This window comes from Paralichthys olivaceus, chromosome 21 (genome assembly GCF_024713975.1).
Source record: "Paralichthys olivaceus isolate ysfri-2021 chromosome 21, ASM2471397v2, whole genome shotgun sequence".
Taxonomy (NCBI): domain Eukaryota; kingdom Metazoa; phylum Chordata; class Actinopteri; order Pleuronectiformes; family Paralichthyidae; genus Paralichthys; species Paralichthys olivaceus.
In genome coordinates, this window is record NC_091113.1 from 12,536,924 (window position 1) to 12,561,501 (window position 24,578).

At 42.0% G+C, this 24,578-nt stretch overlaps 1 protein-coding gene across 1 annotated transcript in view; it reads left to right on the forward strand.

The window, feature by feature from the left end:
* Nucleotides 1-24,578, forward strand: part of shisa9a (shisa family member 9a) — a 44,004-nt gene that overhangs the window by 14,979 nt on the left and 4,447 nt on the right. The window contains exon 3 of the mRNA XM_069517691.1: nt 16,531-16,749. Coding sequence (XP_069373792.1) covers nt 16,531-16,749 — 219 coding nt within the window. The remainder of the gene's footprint in view (nt 1-16,530; nt 16,750-24,578) is intronic.

A 24,578-nucleotide genomic window follows, 5' to 3' on the forward strand; every position in this document is an offset into this window, starting at 1 on the left:
AAGTCATTTGTTCCAGCCGTGTGTTTGTATTGATTTTAATCTGCGCCCTCAGTACATCCCCTCCATCAGCCACTTCCTCTCCACTCATCCAGTTGTTTCTTTCTCTCTTTCTCCTCCTCTCTGATTGTGTACATTGCTCCACCAGGCTCCACGTCACACTAAGATCAACAGTTAAGAGCCACAAATGATGTATAATTCATTCCACGCAGCTCTTCCCACACAACAGATTACATTTATATATGACTGCCTCCCGTGACCTACAATATTTATCTCCGGGTACTTTGCTGAATTAACATGCATCTCACGTGATTCCAGGTTCTTTAGTGGGTGTACAAATCAGCCACTTTTCTCTTTGTATCTGTAGATTAGCTACATAAACAATAAGATGTTAAATATTAATACAGTATATCCTTTTGTCCTCTTGTGACTATCGTAAACAATTGCTTAACTTCTCCAGTCAGTATGCATCAGGCTGTTCTCTGCATTTCAACAGGTCTGAAGACTGTGCCTTTTAACAGTGTAATGGTTATATTAAACTGTTTATTTGCAAAAACTTTGCATGTTACATACTGTGATAAGTATAGTGTAGTACTGGTTTGGTTGCTGAACCACCATGGCTGTGCTGGCCACAAAGAAGTACGGTCTTGCTGGTAAAGAGGTTTCACTGGCTTCCACCCATCATCTAATAGGGAAAGGCTCATATCATTAGCTTACTTGATGATTTTAAGAGTCACAAGTTACATTGAAATTCATCATCACATCCACATCCACAAAGAAGTACCCTATGTGAAGAAAGACAGTTCTGGATGCTATTGGGAAAAAAGCTAACCCATTCACAACTAATCTTTTTATTACTACATGATATTTGAGACCAATTTTACAAGATTAGTTTTAAAACAAGTCAGCTGCAAACATTAAAGAGTCATCCAGAGACAGCTTCTTCATGGAGCTAACGCAAGCTTAATCCGACTGATTGCCAGCAACAGTTAATTTGTTTGTGTGCGTCTTATTTGTCTTAACGGTTTATTGATGCAAAAAAAGCAGCACCTTTAATAGCCCAAATATTTGTCTGCAATTACATTATGCTGCTTTTCCTGCAGCGTTTGGAAAGAAGATTATCATCGCTATCTGCAGAAACACATATTTACTGTGCACATCTGCAAACCTGCTAGACATGTAACGACACAATGAGAGGAAAATCAAACACAAGCACTGGCTCCAACACCCCAGCTGCTGCCAGCAAGTCTGGAGTAAATATTTTAATAAGATTCTTATTAAATTTAAATGTGTCTTCAAATTTTATAAAATACTATTGAATATCAAAATACTGCTGTGAAACTGTACACCTTGCCAACCACTGCTCTGTCCAGAACCACCTCTATCACTCCATCATTAGCCCACTCCTAAATTATTTACCGTTTTCTGATTGGGTTTGCCAACTGCCATCTCAGGTTTCTCTGTTCACAACGTCCGCACTCCTACACTCGTCTACCCATCTGTGGTTGGTGGAATTCCACGACAGCTCTATCCAAGAGCGTGGCCATCGCTGCAACATTTGTTTACAGCAGCGCTTGTTTATTTTCTGGTATGATGCGCTAACAGCAGGCACGGGCCACACAGGTTGGTGGTGATAATGATCAGGGGCGGGAGGGAGGAAGAAGGAGACGGGAGAGGAGAGGGAGAGACGGAGAGCGATGCTAGCGAAAGATTGTTTTTATGGAGGATAATTTTCCTCCCCAGAAGGCAGTGATTGGCATTAATTACCTAACAGGTGCTAACAGTGATGAATCTCATAATTAACCATTTTAGATTTTGTTCATTTGGGAAGACATGAGTATGAGACTGGGGGTGCAGAAGTGTTTGTGTGTATGCGAGCATGTGTCTAATGTGTGTGAGCATGCAGAGTAAAGAAGCACAGGTAAAAGAGAAAAATACACAGCATGCATGAAGAGTAAGAACGTGTGCAAATGTTTGTGTTTCAGGGAGAGAACTCTATCCAGAATATTTTTAGTCTGGATTTCACTATGAAGAGTGAGGGTGACTCAGTTTTGTCTAAATGCATTCAACAGGGTATTTTCATAATTTCTGAGGATAAACCGTCGTCTTGTTTTACCTGATCGACAGCCAAAACCCAATAAATCATTGAAGCAGTACTATGGATTGAGCACTTTGGAGAGAAGGAGTCTAGACACGGGTGATGGTGAGGAGAACTTGAGGATGAAGATGGGACGTCTCATCTGTGGCATCTGATTGGTTGATTGAAGGGAGATAATAGTGTTCAGAGTTGAGGTGGTGCAGGAGTGGAGGTGGGTCACTCAATGATCGCTTCATTGAGCATTTTCAACTTTGACAGCTTACAGGTGACTGGCACAAGGAGAGCGAAAAAGAGAGCGTGAGCTGGTGGAGCCTAGAGTCAGCAAGAAAGCGGTGGTTCACACTGTTGTCTCGTCAAATGAAGGTTCTGTGTGGAGTTCACATGTTGATGCACCTCCAGGTACAGTCCAATGACATACAGGTTCACTGACAGCTCTAAATAGCTCGTAGGTATGAATGGCCCTGTAACAAAGTGGTGACCAGGGTGTAAAACAGTTTAAAGGGGTCCAATGTGGGATTAGCTCCAGCCCCCTGCTATGTTCAAAGGATAAGAGGTATCGATAATGGAGGCAGCAACAGAATGCACGTTTACACCATTTTTGCTTGATAAAAATACTGAATCTACTTCAATCAGATTATTTTCTGCTTGTGCTGATGTATTGCTCTGCAGAATTCGTGACATTCTCCTTTCTTTTCTCTGATTCACAGGATTGTTGTTAGTTTGTTCTCACCTTTGTTGGTAAATCAGTGAAATAATTGTACTAAAAAGAAGCCAAAGGCAGCACCTGTTTGATTGTGATAGAACCAGCACGACTGTCTCCAACATTCAAAACCACCAAGATTATTCATTTGCCCTTTGCAACTTACAGTTACACTTCCTGATTTGATTACACTGACTAACAGCAACTGATGCATGAAACGCTGGTCTTCCACACACGTGCAGTCACGTGACATGTAACTTGTTAGAATGTACAATCTGTGTCAAGGCAGAATTTCTTCCAAGTAAGTTGGCAACTCGGGGCATGTAGCAGAGCGTTTGTCCCCTCTGTGCTTCTCGCTCCGGGGTCTGGGTTTGTTTGGAGGGCTGCTGGCAGTGCAGGCAATGCCCAACAGGGTAAGGTGGTGCTGCTGGTGGCGGGGGGGCCGTATGGGGATTTCCTATTGACCCACTTCTTACCCCCATGCTGTTGCACAGAAGTCATCTCTCGCCTGCCTGCCTGCCTCGTCCGCGCTCTGCAGCATTCTTCGGGCATTCGAGGGAGGCGTCTTTGTCTGCTCGCACTGGTTCCCTCGCTCTCCCTGTTGCCAAGACACTGAGCGGTGCAGAAGAGCCGACACTTACATTGCCACTCTGCAGGACTATTGCTTTTGCACGGACTGTCACATGAATGCTATCAAAGCAAGCATTCAGCAGATTCACAGCATGTGCACACGAAACAAAAGCACGAGGAAAAACAAAGGAACTCACATGGATAGAAGCTCTGAATGGATATTTATACATGAGAATGTGCATCCATTTATGAAAGAAATGCAATTCACTTGCATCCCTATGTGCGACTATTCCTGTTGTTCTCTGTTCAATTCATTCTCTCTCCCAGTGACACGGCCAGACATTCACACAGTACAGTTTACACAGTACACTCACAAGCCGTACACTTTGCCCCCTGCCAATGCTCGTGTACTCCTGCTTACTAATGGAGTCAGGCCGTCGGTCTTTCCTGAGTAACCTACTTTTTCCAATCCCCCTTTTCACCTTTATCCCTTTAACCCTCTGAGGGAGTATGGATGTCTTGCTCCAGTCGGTTCCTGCAGCGCTGGCCATCAATAAGTGTTGTATTTAGTTTATATCACAAACAGTAAAACGTCACAACGGGATCTTTGTGGATGAATAGAGAGATGCTGTGCTATGGGGCATGATGGTATTCACTGGCGGGCGAAATCCTTTCGCTCTCAGTGCGGTGATCCCTCCAGGCCACTCCAAGGTTCCTGAAATAATATTCCTGAAATGTGATACCTTTCATGAGCTGGAGGAAGGAATCAGATGCAAAATGCAGGATATGCGTGTGTGTGCAGTGGAAGTGTGCTGACCCACTCTTTTGAGCTGCAGCACGACAAGAAGGCAGCGAGACAGGCAGTTAAATACGGGAGGATGCTTTTGAGAGCAGGGAGTTGTGAGAGGAGGAAGGCACACACAGAAAGACAAGACAGATAAACAGGTACGCAAACACAGGCACTGGGATAAGAGGGGGTTGCCGAGCATGTGCTGATATCAGGGGGACATATGACGCCACCGTAGAGGCAGAGATAGAGACAGAGGGAGAAGAGGGATCACTTTAAAGACCAATCCTGTCAATCTGGGCCTGCAGGAGCTTTTCACCCTGACCTGCCAATAATAAGACATTGCCTAGCATGCCTAGTTTCTCGACTACAAGGTTTTAGTTTGAACAAACAAACAAAAACATAGCAGTATTGATGTAGCCATAGTTACATATGTTGATGTTTTTCTTGCTGCCAGTATTGTTTTTACCATTTTATATATATGCTTATGTTTCTATATATTTTATGAATCTTGCTTTGAATGGAGAGAAAAGAAAACCATAACATTGACTGTACGCAAACAAGACTTTCACAGCCCTGTAAGGATCACACACGATCCCAGAACATATCGCAGCATCGGTGAACCTCCGTCAGATTACCACCGGCAAGCAGACAGGAGGAGAAGACCGTGCTTTGAGCTGAAGGAGGAGAGGAGCATGAGACGGATTACGTACTTCGCAGATGGAGCGATGTGCCGGATGCAAAGCTGCCTCGCCATCATTGTTGTGTTGTGGCTCTACACGAATGGGGGAGTGGGGGGGAGTGGGGTGGCTGGAGAACAAGAAAGAGAGAGAAAGAGGAACAAGTGTGGTCAGGATGTTTTAAACTACTAAATGTTGTTAACTCTGCAAGCAAATTATATCTGGAGATGATGATGAAGCATCATGTAGCCAACTCTAGAAAGTCAGGAGGAAGGGGTCATTTGTACAGTAGCGTCTTTATGCCGTCACCAAACAAACACAAGCTGTTAATTGCAGCACAGGATTAATACAATTGTGTGTGAGCTGCGTGCATCTTACTGCTTATATTTAAATCCGCGAAAAAGGATGAGCAAGAGAAGAATCTACCTCTTGCCCTGTCTCATCTTCGTAGAGCAAAGAAAAGCCCCTAACACGGACACTTAAACCTGCCAGGGATTCAGCCCCAGAGCCAAGGTGCAGCAAACCAAAGCTTTTCAACACAAATCTTCTCCTCAGCGGAGCCGAAGGAGCAGACTGCGGGTCAGAGACTGCTGGGAGAATAAATTCTGAGGTTACACTTAATTAAATACTATCAGCGAACATCAGTCCGACTGGTGTGTTGTAATAGAAGCGGCTGGATTAAGTGTTGAGGTGAGAACGATAAAGAAGTTCAGCCTATAGTCTGGCCGCTGCTTAGCTTCCAGCTGTTTGCCCTACAGTTAACAGTTATTAAATAAAAGGGTAAAAATGTAATCCAAGCTCAAAGCTTCACTTGCTAGTGCTTTAAGCTTTCAATCAAATCCCATGGACTTCAGAACATGAGTTTCAGGGACTTAGGGACCAAATACAGTGATTTTGTCACTTTCTAAAGTGTCAGAGTCAGATTTTTAAAAAAGTCAAAATTCTGACAGGTGAGACAAAGATATTCAACATTTTTGTTCCCAGCATGCATCAAATCCTAAACAACTGAACCCTACATTTCTCATAATCCATGTGGTGTCTTATCATTCCCTTCTCTTCTAATGATTTTTTTTTTTTTTTCCATCACGCTTCCAGTTTGGAACACAGGCTTTCAGTTAAAAGTTTGAAGCCCAACTCAAGATGACAAAATAACATCAGGATCACTGTTTTAAATCAGCGGATCCTTCCACAGCCACAAACTTTTTTCAAATTCAAAATAAATGTCTGGATGATAAGATCCAGACATTATTCAAGAATACTGACTGAAACAGTGTATATTAGACTTTTGCTTATTCTAAACTTAATTAAGATGAAATAAGATAAGACTTTATTAATCCCAAAGGGAATTCTTGTGCCAGAATAGAATAGAGTGAAAAAATAATTCAGTCTAAAATATAAGTGAAGATAAAATTAAAAGTATTTAAGAGTATTGTAAAGGAAGAAAAAAAAAGTGTATACCGAGAAATGCAGAACCAGTGCCTCTCAGCAGATATCAATAGAATGATAATAAGATAAGCACAAGCGAAGTTAGACAGACATTAGACAGAGAAACTTTTAACTAAAGTGGCAGTAAGTAGAATGAAATGATAAAGGAGGAAGTCATATGGAATATTTCACATGATATTGAAATAGAAATTATTTTGAAGTATATTGAAATAAAATATTGTCCATAATATTGAAATCAATTGAAATATTGCAATTGATTTTATAATAAAGACAAAAGCAGCATGATTTTAACATCAGTTTAAATACCAAACAGTATGTTTTCGTCTTCCGTCATCATAAATTACACGACTACCTGACAGGCTCTCACAAGCAACCGCTGGAAACTGGTGTCCTGCCTCGTCTCTGCTGTGGTATCTGGGTCGGCATTGCTGACATGTTGTCAGAGGTGTCAGCCCCCCACGGAGACACACATCATTATCATCACCATCTCCCACCGCCTCCCTCCCTGTCTGTCTGTCTCTGTCCGTCTCTCTTTGTTTCGAGCAGCATGTTGCCCTCAGCTGACGGAGCGGCGGTCCCACTGCTGACTCATAACTCTGGATGAAGATGGGGAAACGGTATGGCCCGGGAAGTCAAGGTGGCACTGCAGCGGTAGCATCCTGTCAATCAGCTAAGACTCACAAGGAGGAAGAAGGAAGAAGTTAAATGGGGGCACAAGTGAAGGACACTAACTTTTAAACCTGGCCTCCTTTTCTGCAAGCAATCGGGCTGCAACGTAAGAAAGAAAATCTGTGAGAGAGACAGACGATTGTTAAGAGAAACAATAGGCCGAGATGTTATTGCGGATGCCCTGTTTCCTTGAGTGGTGTTTCTTCTCCATGATGAATCTGGGCTCCTTTTTGTCAATCATGTGCTTTAGTGGAGCAGGTATTTATTTCTCTTTTCTGTCTGCTCGTCTCTCCCTCGCTCAGCCCGGTGACTGATGAGCCTTGTCACAGGGAGGAACACCCAGTGTGTAGCTACCAGAGATGACTGCCCTGGGCACTTATGAGATACAATCATGTGGCAGAAACCTGAACACTGGTGTTTTGAAATACCAAGGACAGAAAGATTTTTATGAAGTCTTTTGGGGGTCGTAGGAATGTGAGAAGGAAAAATGAAAGTTATGTGAGGTCAACCATAATATCTCAGTCTATTTTCAGGTTTAATTTTGACTCCTTACCACTAAATGATTTGCAAGGACACACTGTTTTGTCTCCCGATACCTCAGCTCTGACATACAGTGCACTGCATCGAACACATGGGAATGAAGTGAAATAAATTATTGTTGTTTGGTCCACATTGACTGAATATATAACAGATTTACTATATAATGCCATAGACAAATAAATTATTTAATTTGGATTAGGTATGTGATCCTCTTAATAAGGTTAGTAGACATGTTTAATGGTCAGCCATTATGAAAATAATCTGAATAAGACACTCTCATGTAACTGAATAAGGTCATGCTCAGAATAAGCAATAATCAAATTAAGACATGTGGTGTATTCTGACCTTAAGTCACAGTATGTAGACGTAAAAACATGTTAATTGCATTATAACTTCCTGTTGGAGTTCTGACAGAATTTTCTCAACTCCTTGATGTCACATGGATTAGACTGTTACATTGGACATGTGACAAAGAGGACGTAGTGTTGATGTGAGAGAATATAAAAGGAATATTCTTGGTGTACATGTAAACACAGCCACTGTTGCAACAGATCCAGATCAGTGCAGCCCTTAAAATGTATTGTTTTTACACTGTAAATTGAATCATATAACAGGACTCTCAGGGCATTTTTACACCTGAAAGTCTGAAACAAGATTTATGTCTTTGTTACATTTGTTCTGGTTAGTTTCAAACACTTACATTGTCGGAGGCGAAGACTAAAAGCTATTCCAGTAGCTGCTTCTGGTTCTTTTATTCTTTTATTGATGAATACTGTCTCAACTTCCTGCAATTGGTCCAAAAGTCCAAACCATGATCCAAGGCTCTTATCACACCTCTCATTTGGGACTAAACTCAAAGTTCAGAAGGTCTGAAACCAAACAACATATCAGATTCATTTTTGGGTAGAGTCCAATGTTATTGATCAAATTTAGCCTCGGCCAGATAAATCTTTTTTTGTAGCACCAAAGCACCATGTCACCTCACATAATATGAGATCTGCAGATACACAGATTTTAAATTTGAGAAAAAGAAAAGCACTGGTTTTGGATGTTTTGATGGGGAGCTGGTTTTGTCAAATACCCTGATTATAAGGGGAAAATAAAGTCAGAACAGTTATTCTCTTTAGTTGTCATTAAAGCATTGAAGCTGCAGTAGTATTTCACACCTCAGCGTAGGTAGCCTGCCAGGCCACTGATGTCTTAATTGAAGCTTGTATCACTATTACAGTCCACACATTGAGAAACAAAGCCAGTGTGCTGTCTGAATTCTGCTAGATTTCTCATTAATATGAAATTGCAGTCGTTAGACAGCACTCTGCAGTTTTCTTCCCAAACAACTTGTGTTGTCTGCTCGATGTTCTCCCACACATCTGTCAGCGCTCAGCTGTACTTTTGGTTTGAAGTGTCTGATAAACAGGTCTCATTGTCCAGAGGTGTGATTTTCGCGTTTCATCTGCTCTGATGTCCTTCATGTGTGAGTCGTCTCCATCCAATCGTGCAGTTCAGCTGCTACAAGGTGGATTATTTTTGCATTTTTAAATGCGAGCGTGAAGTCAGCCGCGATGACACATTTCCATTACGTTCCAAATGGATGCCCCCATCTGCCACAGTTTGGGATTGGATACAGATAAACGTCTAAGAAATGTGTCCTTGTATACTGTATGCAGTAGCAGGAAATTAAAGTTCAGAGGAAGAATTTAATTCGACAGTGATGCTATTATCAGAACTGCTTTGACACTGATAATGCATTTTTTTCACTCTCATGCACTCGCCTCCCTTGGACTGACATATTTCTACTTTATACAGAGATCAGGTCTTGATAGATATCAGAGCGATATCTTACCATTGATTCAGTGACTTGCTTTAACAATGTCCTGTGGGACAGGAGTCGATGCATTGTCCTGTGACAAGACAATGCAGGATGGAGATTTGTTGAATCCCGCAGGAAACAATCCACTGTGAATAGGAGAGAGAGAGAGAAGGAAAAAAAAAAGGAAGAATAGAAATCGATTGCTCTTCAAAATGAGGCAGGTATGACGGAAGGCTGCAATCGTAAGGGTGCAGTGGAAGTCATTGTGCTTTCAAAGGCTTACAGAGGAACAATTAAGGCTAGATAAGCTTTTCTCTCTGCTATCATTTACAGCCACCGTTTCCCATGACAGACTTTTCAATAATACGGTTTCCCTGCATCGCATCCTTATCTGTTTAATGGTCAGCCCTCATGAGAATTACTCCGAGATATGTGATCAGTTTTGGAACAGAGTTGGCTGCACACATCTCACTGTATCCCTCTCGAGTATTTTACGACACTCTCTCTATCGTGTCCCCCCTCTGAGCTCTCTCTCTCTCTATCTCTTCCTAAATGGGAGTGTGCTGATGCGCTAATGAGCGCAGACAAAGCTAGCAGCATATGGTGATGATAATGAGATGAACAATGTTTGGAAAACAAGCCCCTATATAAGTCTGAGGATGTGACACATTGCTCTGGATCAGACAGATTGCACTGTGTGCTGAGTGCCATACAGCTGCCTTATGGCTAAGCTACATAAGATATATTATTCATGGCCATGCGAGCCAAAGTCCTCAAGGCACTTCTGTGTGTTTCTGGGAAAATAAATGAACGTGTGGTGCCAGTGACACGTCGTCAAAACAGTATGATCCTGTATCATATTGCATGTTGCCCACATTTCCACATGCTTGTTCATGCGAATACTCATTTTGGAGCTTTAAGTGTGTCGCTTGTTTGCTATAAAAATGGGGTGACACATTATAATTGACAGCTGAGACTGACTCATGATTGGTCGAGTGCGTTCATCGACAGGACCTCTCTACTGCAGCTCCATGCAGAGTCCACATGTGCATGATAGAAACGTTCTATTCTTCAAACCTTTTATAAAGTCTACTATATGGCATTTCCTTTAGCTAGCTGCTGCCCTGTTAAGTACGGTTAGGTTATGGTTATCTGCATCGAGGTGACTAAATTTTATTGACCATTTATCCAAAATATATCTATTTCAGCTATTTACCCATTACTTTGAGCTGACTATATCAGGGATGTTTCCATTATTTATGGTTTATCCACTTGCTACCTGAAAACCCCAATAATCATAAACCAGATTTAATTTGTGCATATGGTTTACATCAAATTGTAGACTAATTCATGTTTTTTTCAAATCACTCAAGCTGTTTTCCACATGTCAACTGCCCCTGAGGTACAATAATCCATGGTTGGTCTTCACTGATCTAAACACAACTCAGTGACTTTTGAAGCACCTCTAAAAACTGTGAGCTGTTGGCTCGACCCTCATAAAGCTGGCACTCTTTCAAGGTGTAAGCATTGATGTCAAATATGTTTCTATCCGTCTGCTTTTTTGTCCCTTTACACTTTAAAATTGCCTCCCACTGATGACAGCACCAGCAGGTAGCGAGACCCATGGAGCCTCAGACATCTGTTCGTGTCTCGCTTCCTGTCTCTCGCTCTCGTGTTTGGAAACGTTTCTATATCAAAAGCATCCAATGAATGTCCTCCCCATGGCCACTTATCACGAATGACCAACCTGTTTGCCTGAGAACGCTGGCCATCTTTGCTCAGGCCTGCACATGAACTCGATCACCGCGCGGCCCCTCCACACACGAAGAGGATTTTACATCAATCTCTTGGAGAAATTCCTATGAGCTTGAGGGTCACACCATGAGGCTTCTCATTGCTATGCGATCCTAGCTGTCCTCCATGCATGCAGGAGAGTGATATGGACAGAAGGGATGAGGTCAAGACAGGAGCGGCGCTTCTTACTGTAAACAGACGGGAGGGAAAATAAAGAGGGAGCTCCCGACTCCCGCCGCACACAGGCTCAGACATAACCTGCTTACCGTTTTCAGTGTGACTAAATATGCGTCCGCAGAAAAACACAGACGACCTTGCACACTCTTACTTGCACACACTGTCACATAGTGTTGAATGATGTGCAGTCAAGACAGACACATAAAAAACACACGAGTTTGCTCTTAATGTGCATTTTGTAGACTTGGGAAGCTTTTTAAGGCAGAGTTTTCATGGAGCTGTTCTGAACTAATATTACAAAGATATTTACTGCAGCTCCCAATTTCACAGGAGCAGCTTTTGGAGAATTGTGCATGTCTCATTTTTCATTGTCAGGCTCTATTTACTCTGGTTTTCATCGTCTGTGTCAACACTCAGCATCAAAATGATATAATACCCAAAGACTGATAAAATTGCTTTTATACCAAACTACAGCGAGTCCTTCGATAAAAGATGCATGCTTCTTTGACAGTGCCTGCCTGACAAAACTGTTAGGATGTGACCTTAAACAAGCTCGGAGGAGGCAAAGCAGACACGTGAAACGAGCGGAGAGAGATGAACAGACAGACCGATGGAGCAGCAGGCAACATAACATAGGTTGCATAACAATGACTTTTTCAGTACAGTACAGCCAGGCTGCCTGTTGATATGTGGGCGCGGGTGACTGCGGGACAAAGCGAACTCGCCGCGTGCTGCAAAGCAAATACTACACGAGAGAATGCCGTTGCCATGACAAGAGGGAGAGGAAGAGAGAGGATGGAGAGGGTTGAGTAATGACAGAGAGGCAGTTTTGCAGCTGAGGAAAAGAAGAGGGTTTATCTGTTTGCCGAGTGAGGAGGAAAGAGGGAATAATAGATGAGTCAGCTGCTTACAATTTTCAGCGCCGAATCAAACAAGCAGAGAAATTACACTGTACAGCCAGTGGCAATGGAGCCAGGCCAAGAAAGAGACAGAAGCACTCCTACATACATGTGCTCTGGCTCTCTCTTGATGTCTCCGTCTCCCTTTATGCTTTCTCTTCTTTATTTTCCCTCGCACACACTCTCACAGCTATATGGAACACATCAAGGAACAGACTTGAATGTGTTGTCTACCGTATTTCCCTTGCTTCTGCGCTTAGCAAAGGAGAATATATTCCTGTCTGGGACATGAGAAAAGCACAGATACCAGTTAGTCCCCGGGAGAATAAGCTCTGGGCTCCAGCTGGATGTCTGGCTTCACACTAGGGAGACGGCGTGGCTTTGAAATCACTCAGTGTTTTGGGGCCGTATGTATGCCTCTGCCTCTGCAGTGTTATGTAGTGCACGCTCACGTTGGGCACTGCTGACTGCACTGTCTGTTACCTGGTGGTCATAAGCTCATCATCCACACGCTGTCTCATCAGTGCGGTCACACTTACTGTAATCCTGACATTCCCCCGCCTTTGCTCTGCAGTGTGTCTTCTTCTTTAATCCACAAAAATAAGGTTCAAAAACAGTGGCATACATTTCAGACCAGATGAAATGCTTTCCCCAACAAACCCTTCAGTAGTCCTCCATGGTGCCTTCACATAAATAAATGCCCAGCTGTGACTGACATAACACAGCGGGGATTCAGCCTTCAGCCAATTTAAAGCCACTTTACAATATACATTTCTTTGGGGGGAACATGGTGTACAGAAAGTGATAAATCTTTAATATCGGTGAGCAGAAACATTGCACAGCCAGATGTCCATCTAGTCAAGCTCACAGAGGTCTGAGGAAAATCATGACAACTGACCTTTTCTGGCATTTCTTCAGAAACTATGAATTTTATACTTCAGTGGGAATGAAATACTAAGAAACATCTCTTTGGGTTACTACTGAATCACACATGAGTAATGCAGTAATATGCGTAGTACCTAAGCTATTATTTCAACAAGAGAATTAACCACGCAGCCAGTTGCCTATGCGTACACTTGGTTAAACAGGAAGTTTATTGTGGCCCAAATGTCAATTTGTGGCTCAGTGAGACTAGGATAACAACATATGGATCATTTGCATACAACCACAATGTGTTCTACAGTACAAATGTGAGGGTTTTACAACTGCGCTGACATTTCTCTGACTGTTCACGGATCCACTGAAACCTGTCAGTGGCAGATTGCCTGAAGAGAAGGAGCTGCACCTGCGCTTCGATGGGACATTGAATTTTTACAAATGTGCTCCACAACCACACAAAACCATTATGAAACGAGAAAACCAGGTACCTTGTGTTTTTTGGCTTTGGCCTCCAAGGAAAGACAAAGTAGTCGACTGGCCTTCATCGGGACCTGAATGTAGTTAATGGATGTAGTTGTTTCAGCAGTATAAACACTCAATGGCTTCATTTCTTATATTCCTTCTCTTCATGGCGGCCTTCCCCTTCCCGAACCCATCACTCGGCCTCATTTACGTAAATTCGCATAGCCTTCAGTGAGCCAGTACTGCCGAGCCATTTCAAAACATTGCAAAGTGTTTACCCAAGACGTGGGTGGCACTCAAATCCAATAAAACAGAAAATGTTTCAGGCTTGCATTTTCCAGTCATCTAATTTTCCAGCTTTGGATGTGCTGTCTCCACTTGTCTATATGAACTCACATCACATGTCTTTTCCTTTTCACTCAGCACCATGGGACATTTCATCGCATCGGGGAATCTTGTCTCCTATTCTTTCGTCGACACGGCCGCACACTGTTTCTCACTCTGATGCTCTTTTTAATTGTCTCAACTCCCTGTCTACCTTGTCAGTCAGTCAGACAGTGTGTGTGTGTGTGTGTGTGTGTATGTGTGTGTGTGTGTGTGTGTGTGTGTGTGTGTGGTTTGGGTCGGTGCCAGGCTAAGTGAATAATTAGTAACAACACAAGTTCCTTTGCCTTGACAGTAGAGCTGTGAGGGTTTACGGCCTTTGAGCGCACCTCACCACTCGACAATGCAGCATTGAGGTGAAAATCAATATCGTCCAGTTCTGGACTTACAACTTCCTCGTCTGTTTGCTGTGGAGCAACAGAAGGACGTGTTTGAGAGCAACAAAGAAATAGGAAGGGAGGAGGAGTTTATATTTATAGGGCTGGGTTGAGATTGTCCATTTTTTTACTGTCAGTGTTTTTTTCCTGAAACTTTTATGCAGGGGCTGTATGTAAGAACGCAAATGTCCAAGTCAGTTGCTCTTTTCCAGGGCTTTTCCTGTCAGCCCTCTAGTAAAAGAGAAAAACATGAGAATCCAGCAGAACAAGTGGGCGGGTTGATGACGTGTCAAGCATGTGATGGACGCAAGACTAAAAAAAACAGAACAAATACAAATACTAAAAAAGAGTTTGTTATACCTGTAGATGGCTTCAAAGATTTCTTCAGAAAGACGATGGTGATAATTTTCCATCCCTGTGCTACCCCTCGCCTGAATGTGCCGGACATTTCCCTGTTGTTGCGTGGCTGACTCTAACAGTCTCCTGCTGTGCTCTTCATATGTGAAAACACCATTTCTGTACATTTTTATGTCTGAAATCCACTTGTGTGTGTCTATAATCATTTCTTTTGCTCTCTGTGTAAATGGTTTTGTCACGCTCACTCTGTGCTTCACACACCTCCTTCATTTTCTCTGCCAGGAAAAAAGTTGAACTTTTTTCCAACAATCTTCATTGTTCATGATTTCTCATCCCTCTCCTGTCCTCCTGTGTCACTTTCTTTTCTCACTCTTGTTCTCTCTTAAGTTTTTTTACTTCCTCAGATTATCAAGTGGCAGTACAGGAGCTTTTTACAGAATGTTTTCACTTAGCCAGGATACCTTTGCCTTCAGGAACAGGAATTTACAATTATCTTGTCAGGCTCAGCACAGCGAGAGAACAATGCTGGAGAGTGTCCTCAGAATTCCCACACATTTTTTAACACTCGGCTGAGTTTTGAAGTCAGTGACAGTGCAGTTCACTTCCAAGACGCTCTCATAGGACTCTTCTTTGACGCCAGTGCCTCTGTTTATTTTCACACGTGCATTTCTTGGATGTCTTGTCCCCCCATCTGATTTCTGCATCTTCCAGGGGAGGTGCAGCATAAGGCCCCATTACATAACTGAAGTGTGGAGGGAGTCTGATCCACTGACTTCTTAATTATAAGGTTGAGGGTTACTGAGGAAATGTGCTGGTGTGGTTACTAATCACTATCACAACATAAATCCAACTACAGTTTGTTGCAAATACAAAAACATAAAATAGTGATATTCTCTTTTCATATTTCATGCAGTGAAGTCATTCTGAGAACTGTTACAGGAAGCAGAAGAGAAGGAGAATGCCATGTGAGGCATTTGGCCATCCAAAAAGTAATTCAGAAATGGTTGAAATATTATATTTAATTCAATTTAAAACAATATATTGTACTGAAGGTTAAATGTATTTCAAATCTATTGCATCCTAGATGTCAAATTGAAGGTATTGTAAAAAAAAAAAAAAAAGCTGCAGCACTTTTCCCTCTATTACTGCTCACGCTTCTCTTTTCTGTTCTTTAGAAGCTTCTTAAGAAAACTCCACGCCAGATTCATGACTGCGTTCTTAAACTGCAGTTTTGTTCATGATTGTTCCCATCAGACAATCAGCTCGTTCTCAGAATGAATAGGCTACAATTGGATGGAATATGTTAAGTAAACGATGGAGAATCATGGAACGAGTGACACATTCAGCACATTTAACACAATCATTGTGTGAAACCAAATGATAGGTGACTATTTTTGGGAATGAGTGTTCTCTTTTTCCACAATTGTATGTATTTAAAATCTAACACACATAATTGGTAAATTAGTAAAAATTGAAATATGCACAGAAACCTGTCAGTCTTTTTTAAGATAAAAATGATCAAATATTGTGGTAATTGAAACCTGCACTGAAACCGCTGATAAAATCTGAAGTAGTGTTCGGTGGACGCAGCCAATCAGTGTTTACAGTTTGCATTCTGTCCAAATGTTTAATAGGGAGCACGGGGAAACTATAGGCTATAGCTGTAGAACGAGGGCAAGAGTTCATTTGTTAATGGTGCGGTAATGAATAGCTGCTCGTGTGTCCAGAGAATTGTTGAGTGTGGACAGATTTTCAACATCATCATTTTTTCAACATCATACAGTAAAAGAAAAACAGGGTGGGTGTATGACTGGATGCTGGAAAATAAGCAGGAGAGATATTCCCGTTGATAACCATCCTAAACCTGATCATAACCTTGTCCTGCCATGTGTCCTTGTCCACAGAGGGTGGTCAGATCAACAACAACGTGGGATCGGGCTCAAACATGGGTCAGCAGCACCCGTACCCCGCCCTGAGCCAGCTCGCTCACGCCTACGAACAGCAGCATCAACAGCAGCAGCAGCAGCATCAACAACAGCAGCAGCAGCAGCAGCAGCAGCAGCAGCAGCAGCAGCAGCTTCAAAATAAAGATTTCAACAAATACGCCTCCCTGAAGGCTGTGGGTGAGTGTCTGTCAAGCTTCTTATCATCTTAACATTTTTTAGGTGTAAAATGAAGAGGAACAGAGAATGTTTTCAGTTTGGGAGAGGCGGGTGCACTTGAAGTTGTGCGACTGATTTTACCTGCTGTTTAGTGGTGCCGACTGTAAGAATGTTTAGAGAGGGGGCACCATCAGTGCTTCTTGGGGCTTGTGACCCATGAATTTGATAACACATGCGTGGCAAATAGAAAATGTGCTGTAAACATTCACATCAAAAAGAGATGAACATACAGTAGCTGAGACTCTTTATCCAGCCAGTCAAAGTAATCTGCATTAATTCAATCTATGGCAACAGCAGGGGTGCATGTGCACGGAGGTCATTCTCAAGCTCAACAGATTCTGAGTGATAGGTGCACATGCAGAATAAAGAGTAAATAAAAAGACTTGCATACCAACTGCAGCTGAAACCATGAGCCCTGACTGTGTCCATGGACGGTAAAGCTTTATGGAACATAGTGTGAGCATGTGGCAGCTCAACGTAGCACGATGCCCCAAGCCAACACACAGCAAATAGTGCTGCACACAAAAATATATAGATCTCTTATGTTATGATTAGAAGTGTAAAAAAAAGTGTTTGGCCTCCACAGTCTCGATAATTAATGGGAGACACTGAATAACATGATTTTTGTCAGATTTCTTTAATTGGCAAGTGTGCCCCCATCACTTTCATCACAACCATTGTATTGTGAGTATTTGGTAGTGTTGTATTTGCAGTATATTTTCTATTTGCCACATGTGTTGTGTGTGTGTGTATTTGCATGAGTCTTCTCAAGTTGCAGTGCATTGGGCTCTAAGGGCCAGTGCACTTCCCCCATTCTTCCAAGCTGAATCATATTGGAAGTTAAGGTAACTTGAGAAATTGAAAACTGGGGTTCCTGTTAATTCATAACTTGCCTTTATCCATAGATCCCCAAGGGGTTGTGTTACAATTACGAGGAGCCGTTAACCTTAAAATTGACATTGTTGTCAATTTTGCAAACTATGTTCAATCTCTTAAATATAACTGAGAATGAAATGATGGTTGTTGGTCATGGTTAAGTTTTACTTTGCAATGCAACTAATGTACTTTCATGGACCATCGCACACAGAAATGCTTTTTTTTATTTTGTCTTGTAAAACCTGCAAGAAGAAGATTAAATCTGGGTCAGGAAAAAACTACAGATTATGCCCACCCTCCCTGCAGCAAAAAGACCTCCCCTTTTTTCTACCCCTACCTCCCCTCTTGATTAATTCATGTACAGTCCCCAAAGGTTTTGTGATCTGAACATAAAGAGCGGTGGAGTATTTTTCCGGAGGTCTCCAGGAGCGTTGCAGCTCAACTACAGCGGTCTGATTTGACTGGTGGCTCCAAACTAGACTCCATGTAAAACAGGAACAGGCGGCTCATCAAGCTGTTTGGCAGCCTAATGCATGCCGCCAAATTCAATGAGGTCATTTGCCAGTGTGAGCTGATGCGCACCGTGCTCATATGTTATTGGCAGCAGCATTACTATTTCATAACCTGAATTCATTCGAGATTGACTTGTGAATTTTTCAGCGCGAGCGTCTTGTCAGCTAGTTTATGCGAGTCAGGTATAGCACCTTACGCTCACTTGATTCAGAATTCAGCCCACTCGTGCCAGATATTGTTAATAACACATTGAAATATCTGTGCAAATAGCTACAAGACCCTATTTGTTGCAGAGCTTGTGTTTGAAAAGCCTCTGCGCATGCCAAACAGCAGAAGTTAAAATATTTGATTCAGATGACAAATACAGGTTTAAACCTCCTCTGCATTTGGAATGTTACTCTCTACACCACCATGCACGTTAAGCACCTAATTCATCTATAGACATGCTGCACTAATAGATCGTGCTCATGTACGCTGAGCACTGCTTTGTGCCCTGTGGGCCGGAGGATGTTTTGTGATTAGAGTTGCAGTTTATGTAACTGCCAGAAAATCTTAAAACAGAAGAACAGATGAATACTAAGCGACACATAAAGGAAATGAAAATAGTGATTAACACTGTCATCCTGAACCCTTCCATCTTTATTGTTTACTGGTGTATATTTAGAATATCTAGATAATTGGCCAAATATAGACTTCAGTCACTGGCTGGATATTTTCAGCACATCTACAACCGTATTTGATCGCAGAAAAATCGTTCAGTTATCTAAAATGCAAACAGAAGACATATTGGTGTCTGTCTCTGAGGACCAAAAAGCCAATGAGATTTATTTTTCATTTGACCATTCAGCATGGAGTGAAGGGATCAGTCATGGGAGAGGCAGCGATGCCAATTTCTCCACTGACAGCAGCTCCAATAGATCAGATTGCTGTGCACTCACATGACAAGCTGCAATTTGAGTAAGGGATGCAACCCCCCTGTTTCTCAACTGGAAAACCTTTCTCTCTGATGTAAGGCTACTGCTTCCCTTTCATCTAACCGCACATAACACCAACACATGATGCAGTGCACACTCCGGGGGTAGTGTTTGGGGAAATATTAGCCATCTCTTACGATATGCAGAAGAAATTGATGGAGTTGATGGAAAATTGATCCAAGAAAAAGGCAAATTCCTGTAAGTTGTAAACTAACCAACTGACAATGTACTCCACAGTATGGAAGATCATTTTTTTGTTTAATGCATTGCAATGATTAGAACCCCACTGTTTAACAAAAGAAATGTCATCAGTAAATTCTCCTTTGAGATCCATATCTTAATAGAGACTGAAGATTGTAACATCTACACAAAAGCAGTTTTCATTTTTATGTAAAACCAGCAGCGTACTCCCACACACTGTGAAGCCCATCGAGCTCAATAAATGCCAGTTGTGTTTCATGTTGCATTTCAGTGACACAAACACATCAGTGAATGTTTGGCTCTGGACCCTAAAACTTTCGATTAAAAATCAGTTTTAAATTAAGAATCAGTCTCAAATGAAATTGTGACGGCAATGATCTGAATTAAACTGTGACCTAGTAACAATAAGCAGATTGTACATATTCCTCTGTGGAGCGAGACATTAATATCAGCTATTTGGAATTCTGTTCACATGAACTGAAACAGAAAAATGATCCTGCATAATCCAACAATAATCCAAAGATAAATGACATAGAGCATAACAATCTTAAGTCTGCAGCATTTTCACACATGAACGTTCATGTCTTTGTTACATTGTTTACATTTGCTTTCACATTTTAATTTAGGGAGCACAAGGAAATAATGTGTAAGACATTCATACGTACATTCTGTCATCATCACTGCCTCAACCAATCCTTGACATTGATTGGTTTGTAGACGTTGTCAATTTGGCAGGTCATAAAAAAAAAAAAACTCCTGTAGCAGTATGGTTTATTTACAACATGGCAAATCTGGCTTGGCAACAATCTTTATTTTACAGGAAGCACTGAAAATTGTAGTAAATCTTTCAGCACGTCTGTCAATATTCTCCTCTTCCTCCTCTTCCGCTGCTTTTAAAGCCACCTTCTTCTCTTCACTTCTTTATTCCTGAAGTGCTCCTCATCCTCCCCTCACCCGTCTCCTGGACCTTTTTCCTTCCTCCTCTTGGCTTTTCTAATCTCACCTCATTTTTCTCTTCTTCTTCATTTTCCTCCTCTGTTCCTTCCTCACCGACATCTCTGCACTTCCCATTCCCTCGTCTCCCTTCTCTCATTTTGTCACATTTATCTCTACCTCACTTTTTTTTTCTACTCCCTTTGTCTCCCCCTTCCCACACACACACAGACTCCTCCAGCCCTCCACACAAAATCCATCACGCTCCATATCACTCCTTAAAGATTCACTGAGCTGCTAATCTCGATCCTCCCTTATAGGGGCTCATATCTGATTCCATTTCTGTAATTGAAGGAAGGCCTCCTGTTTTACCCCCTGCAGCTCACACTTGACTGACAGATTTCCATTCCACAAGTGGTATTCAAAGAGGCACCTTTGAAATGATTGGAAACCTGTCCAGAGATATACAGCATGGGAGCCTGGGATTCCAACAGGCAAACTTCCATTACTGTTCATCCAAAGATGGAAACGTCACTCATGAGCTGTGAAAAAAATGTATAGGGGTGAAGTGTGAGAAAGAGAGAGGTAAGACAGTAGGAGACAGCAGACAAGCCAAAAGGAAAGTGGTGTCTCTGTTTGAAATCACTTTGCATGAGCTTTATCAATCGGATCACAAATGGACTTTGGTTTTCTTTTCCTCTTTGCATCTGGTGTTTTCACAGCCTAGTGACCCCCTGAGAAAAAGAAACAAACCTAAGATCAACACCATCTCCCAACTGCCTATTTCCCCTTTTCTTTAACTGCCTCTTCCACTTTCCCAACGGTCTACTGTCCAGCTGATAAGCCACACTTCTGTCAATCAATAGCCATCTCCACTGTCCCCCTGTGCATCTATATAAGGTCACTTTATCGAATTCTAACTCCAACTAAGGCAAAAACCAACTAATAAAGGTCCCTGGATACAGACCTGTAGCTCAGCCCAGGAGTACAAATGACCAATTACGGCTCACATCTAATGCAACCTGCTCTGCACCATCTAACAACTGAAGAGTTGGAAAGCATGTTCCTTTACGACCATAATAAGTTTGTTAGGTCCTGAAGTAATTGTGGATGAAATTTTACTGATTAAACATGCCCCTGCCCTGCATCTCTAAGTCTAAGAGCATATAGGTTTTAACCATAGACTGTGAATAAAGATGGATGGTGCATATCCACTTCCTTCCCCTATCAAGAAACGAAGATAAAATATGAGATAGACGATGGATGACGGAGCAGCAAGAGCGAGGTCCTGCTGATACTAGCGTTCAATCGGTCACGAATCAGTCTTAGCTGTCAATACTGGCGATTAACCCTTGGAGCCCTTGAGCACTTGACAAACTACCTGAAATGACAGAAACCATATTTGAGAAACATTTATTTGACATGTATTTCAAATTTTGTTCCGTGTAAGCCCAATCTGCTAACATGAAGGAGGGTTAATGACCTATTGGGAGGCTTCATCGTCCATCATTACATAGAATCTATAGTTTAAAAAAAGTAAGATGTCAACCTCATGGTGGCGCTAAAATGTTAGAAGACTGCCATCCAGTAGGAATCGTCCTGTGGGTGTCACAAATGTTCGTTAAAAATTTCATGTCAGTCCATAGTGGTGGAGATATTTCAGTGTGGACCAAAATGGTGCAATAACCCAGGGGACCAACGTTGTCATTCCTCGAGCCGCCCTGCCTCAACGGCCACAATGTCACATCGTCTAACATTTTATAATAGATAGCACGAGCAGCTTGTATCTGTAATAACCTATTTCATGTGCTACCATTTCCAGCAGTTCAACCACTTTGCCTGCCATTGCTGCATTTCCACAGTGGAGATTGCAGGTGAGCTACTACAGAGAGCAGGTTCAGATAACATCTCACATCCTGAGCCAACACTGAATATCTTTACATTAGACCGCTTCCCTGCTGAAGAATACAAGTGTTCACTTGAGAAAGCTTCTCAGGCAGCATTTACTGAACTTCATCACAAGAAAATAAATCTCCACTGTTTTTTTTTGTTAGGGTGGCAGAACTATGACAAGGTCGATCCACACAGCTTAGAAATACAACACGTCTTTGATTTTGGTATTGCAAAATATAAAAAGAAAGTGGTTTTAGAGTTTTAGAACTAACAAGCCCTCCATCACCTTCGACAGAAGACAACTTGATTGTCTCGTAAAAAGCGGATTGACACACTGGTGTAACACTAATAAGATCTTTATGTTATTTGCGCTGGGGGACTTTAGAGAAGCAGTGCTTGATTTTTCTTTCCATCATGCATAATGTGTGTTGGTCTCTGTGGGGTGCTGGCCTTTCTCAGGCAGAGCTATGTAGAGCCCGTACTGCGTAACAGCGGTGTTTTCCATTTCCACTCACGTACGCCACTGGATGTGTGCACTGTTGAGCTGACTGCCGCCGGATTGATTCACCTGTCGCCTGAGCAAGTTTGATCCCCAGGGGCGGTCTAGCTGCAAACTCGGCGGGTGAGACGCCTCTCTCCCTCCACCCTCAGCCCCCTCCGCTGTCCCTCCCCTCCTCCTCGCCGTGATAAACTAGATTTATAGTAACAGTGGCAAAAGCAAACTCACTGACTGTGTTAACTTTATCTTTGACGACGTGAAGGCAATGAGGGCTAAAGAGTAATGACTCGACTTGGAATGTGAATCCGCCTGATAAAAAAGGTCACATTTCGCAGTGATAAGAAAGACTGTAGCTTGCGGACAGCAGCTGACAGAGGGCTGGAATAAATGTGTGGCATGAAAGGTGACTGCTCCAAGGCTAAAGGAGAACACAAACATGGCCAGGTATACAGAAGATATGGCACCAGCACATAGAGCACAGTGAGGCTGTTGATTCAGTCTCCATTTAAAGAAGACGTTGGTAATTTGCCACAAATGACAATAACGTTTCTCAGCAACTCTGCAATACATGTTCCTTTGAATTTACTATATTTATGTAGAGCGCTTAGTTTAAATCTGACCTTGGGCATTTTACAACCTGCTTCCCAGCAAAATTACAAATCTACCCACAACCATTGAGAGGGGGCAGCTGTTAATCTCTGTAAAGTTATTCTGCATGTGATTATGCAGAATCTGTATTCTGGTTTCCATTTCATTCAGTTGACCACTCAAGCTTTTGTTGCCAGCAGGCAAACAGTCTATTGAGGAGAGCAAAAGAGCTGGAAAACATCAGCCAAAATATTTAGGCTATCAATTGTTTAACTAATCTTTAATCATATGCAGATCGCTGTGAATAGAGATAAGCCAAAATATCATCTGGACATAAAAAAACCAACAAAACGTATCGCTGTTTGTGTTTTGTGTAGAGACTGACGGACTGTAAACAGTGTACAGCAAATGGAAGACAGCATCCTTATTATGCTCCTAGTGGCTAGTCCCTAATATGTCACCTGGAGCCTCAAAATATTGTCTGTAGCACCTATAGGCTAATTCATTGTCAGAATTTAGCCAGATGGGCTTGGAATTCAATATCTTGCATGTGGACTGGATGACTTGGGGATCAAACAACCAATCTTCCAGTTAGTGGACAACCACAGCCATTTTCTTGTTACTCAAAGTTTGGACTTTCGCATGGTTCAGGTTCAAGGAACAGCTGTGGGAAGACTGCTGTTGTGCCGATTGTAATGGTTCTGTGCAACTTTTCTGTGTCAGAAAGCTGTCTAGTCAACAATTACACTCCTGAACACACGAATGTTCTCTTGATTGTATGTCCAAAGGAGAAAAGAACATGCAGTATGTTCGATGCTGACCACCATAGTGTAAGTTGTATTGGCCTTGCATGCTTTGTCCCAGATATATATTTTTTTCTTGTCATGATGTCAACACCTTCCCACAACCACAGAAATAAAATGTTTTCTTTGCTATAGAAAAAGAGGAAGAGGCATTTACAGTGGCCCTGACAACCTGTTTGGTCAGTGATGAGAGAGGCTTGACCAATAAATTTAAAGTATATGGAGTTTGTTACACAAGCTTTTTAGATTGTGGGAGTAAAAAAGGGATGGGATATTTTCCATCCAAACTTTTTCTTGTGTGTGTGTGTGCATTTGCATTCATGTACTCACATGTGCCTGCCTTAGTTTGCAGCTGCTCTACAAACAGCTCAACATCCTCTTTTTATGAGTCACTCTAACCCTAACAGTTTTATTTTCTCTAGCAAAAACAGACGTGCTGAGAATACTCATTTTTTTAACAACTGTCTTAAAAGAGCAAACTAAATAGATTCTGACAATTAACTGAAAATT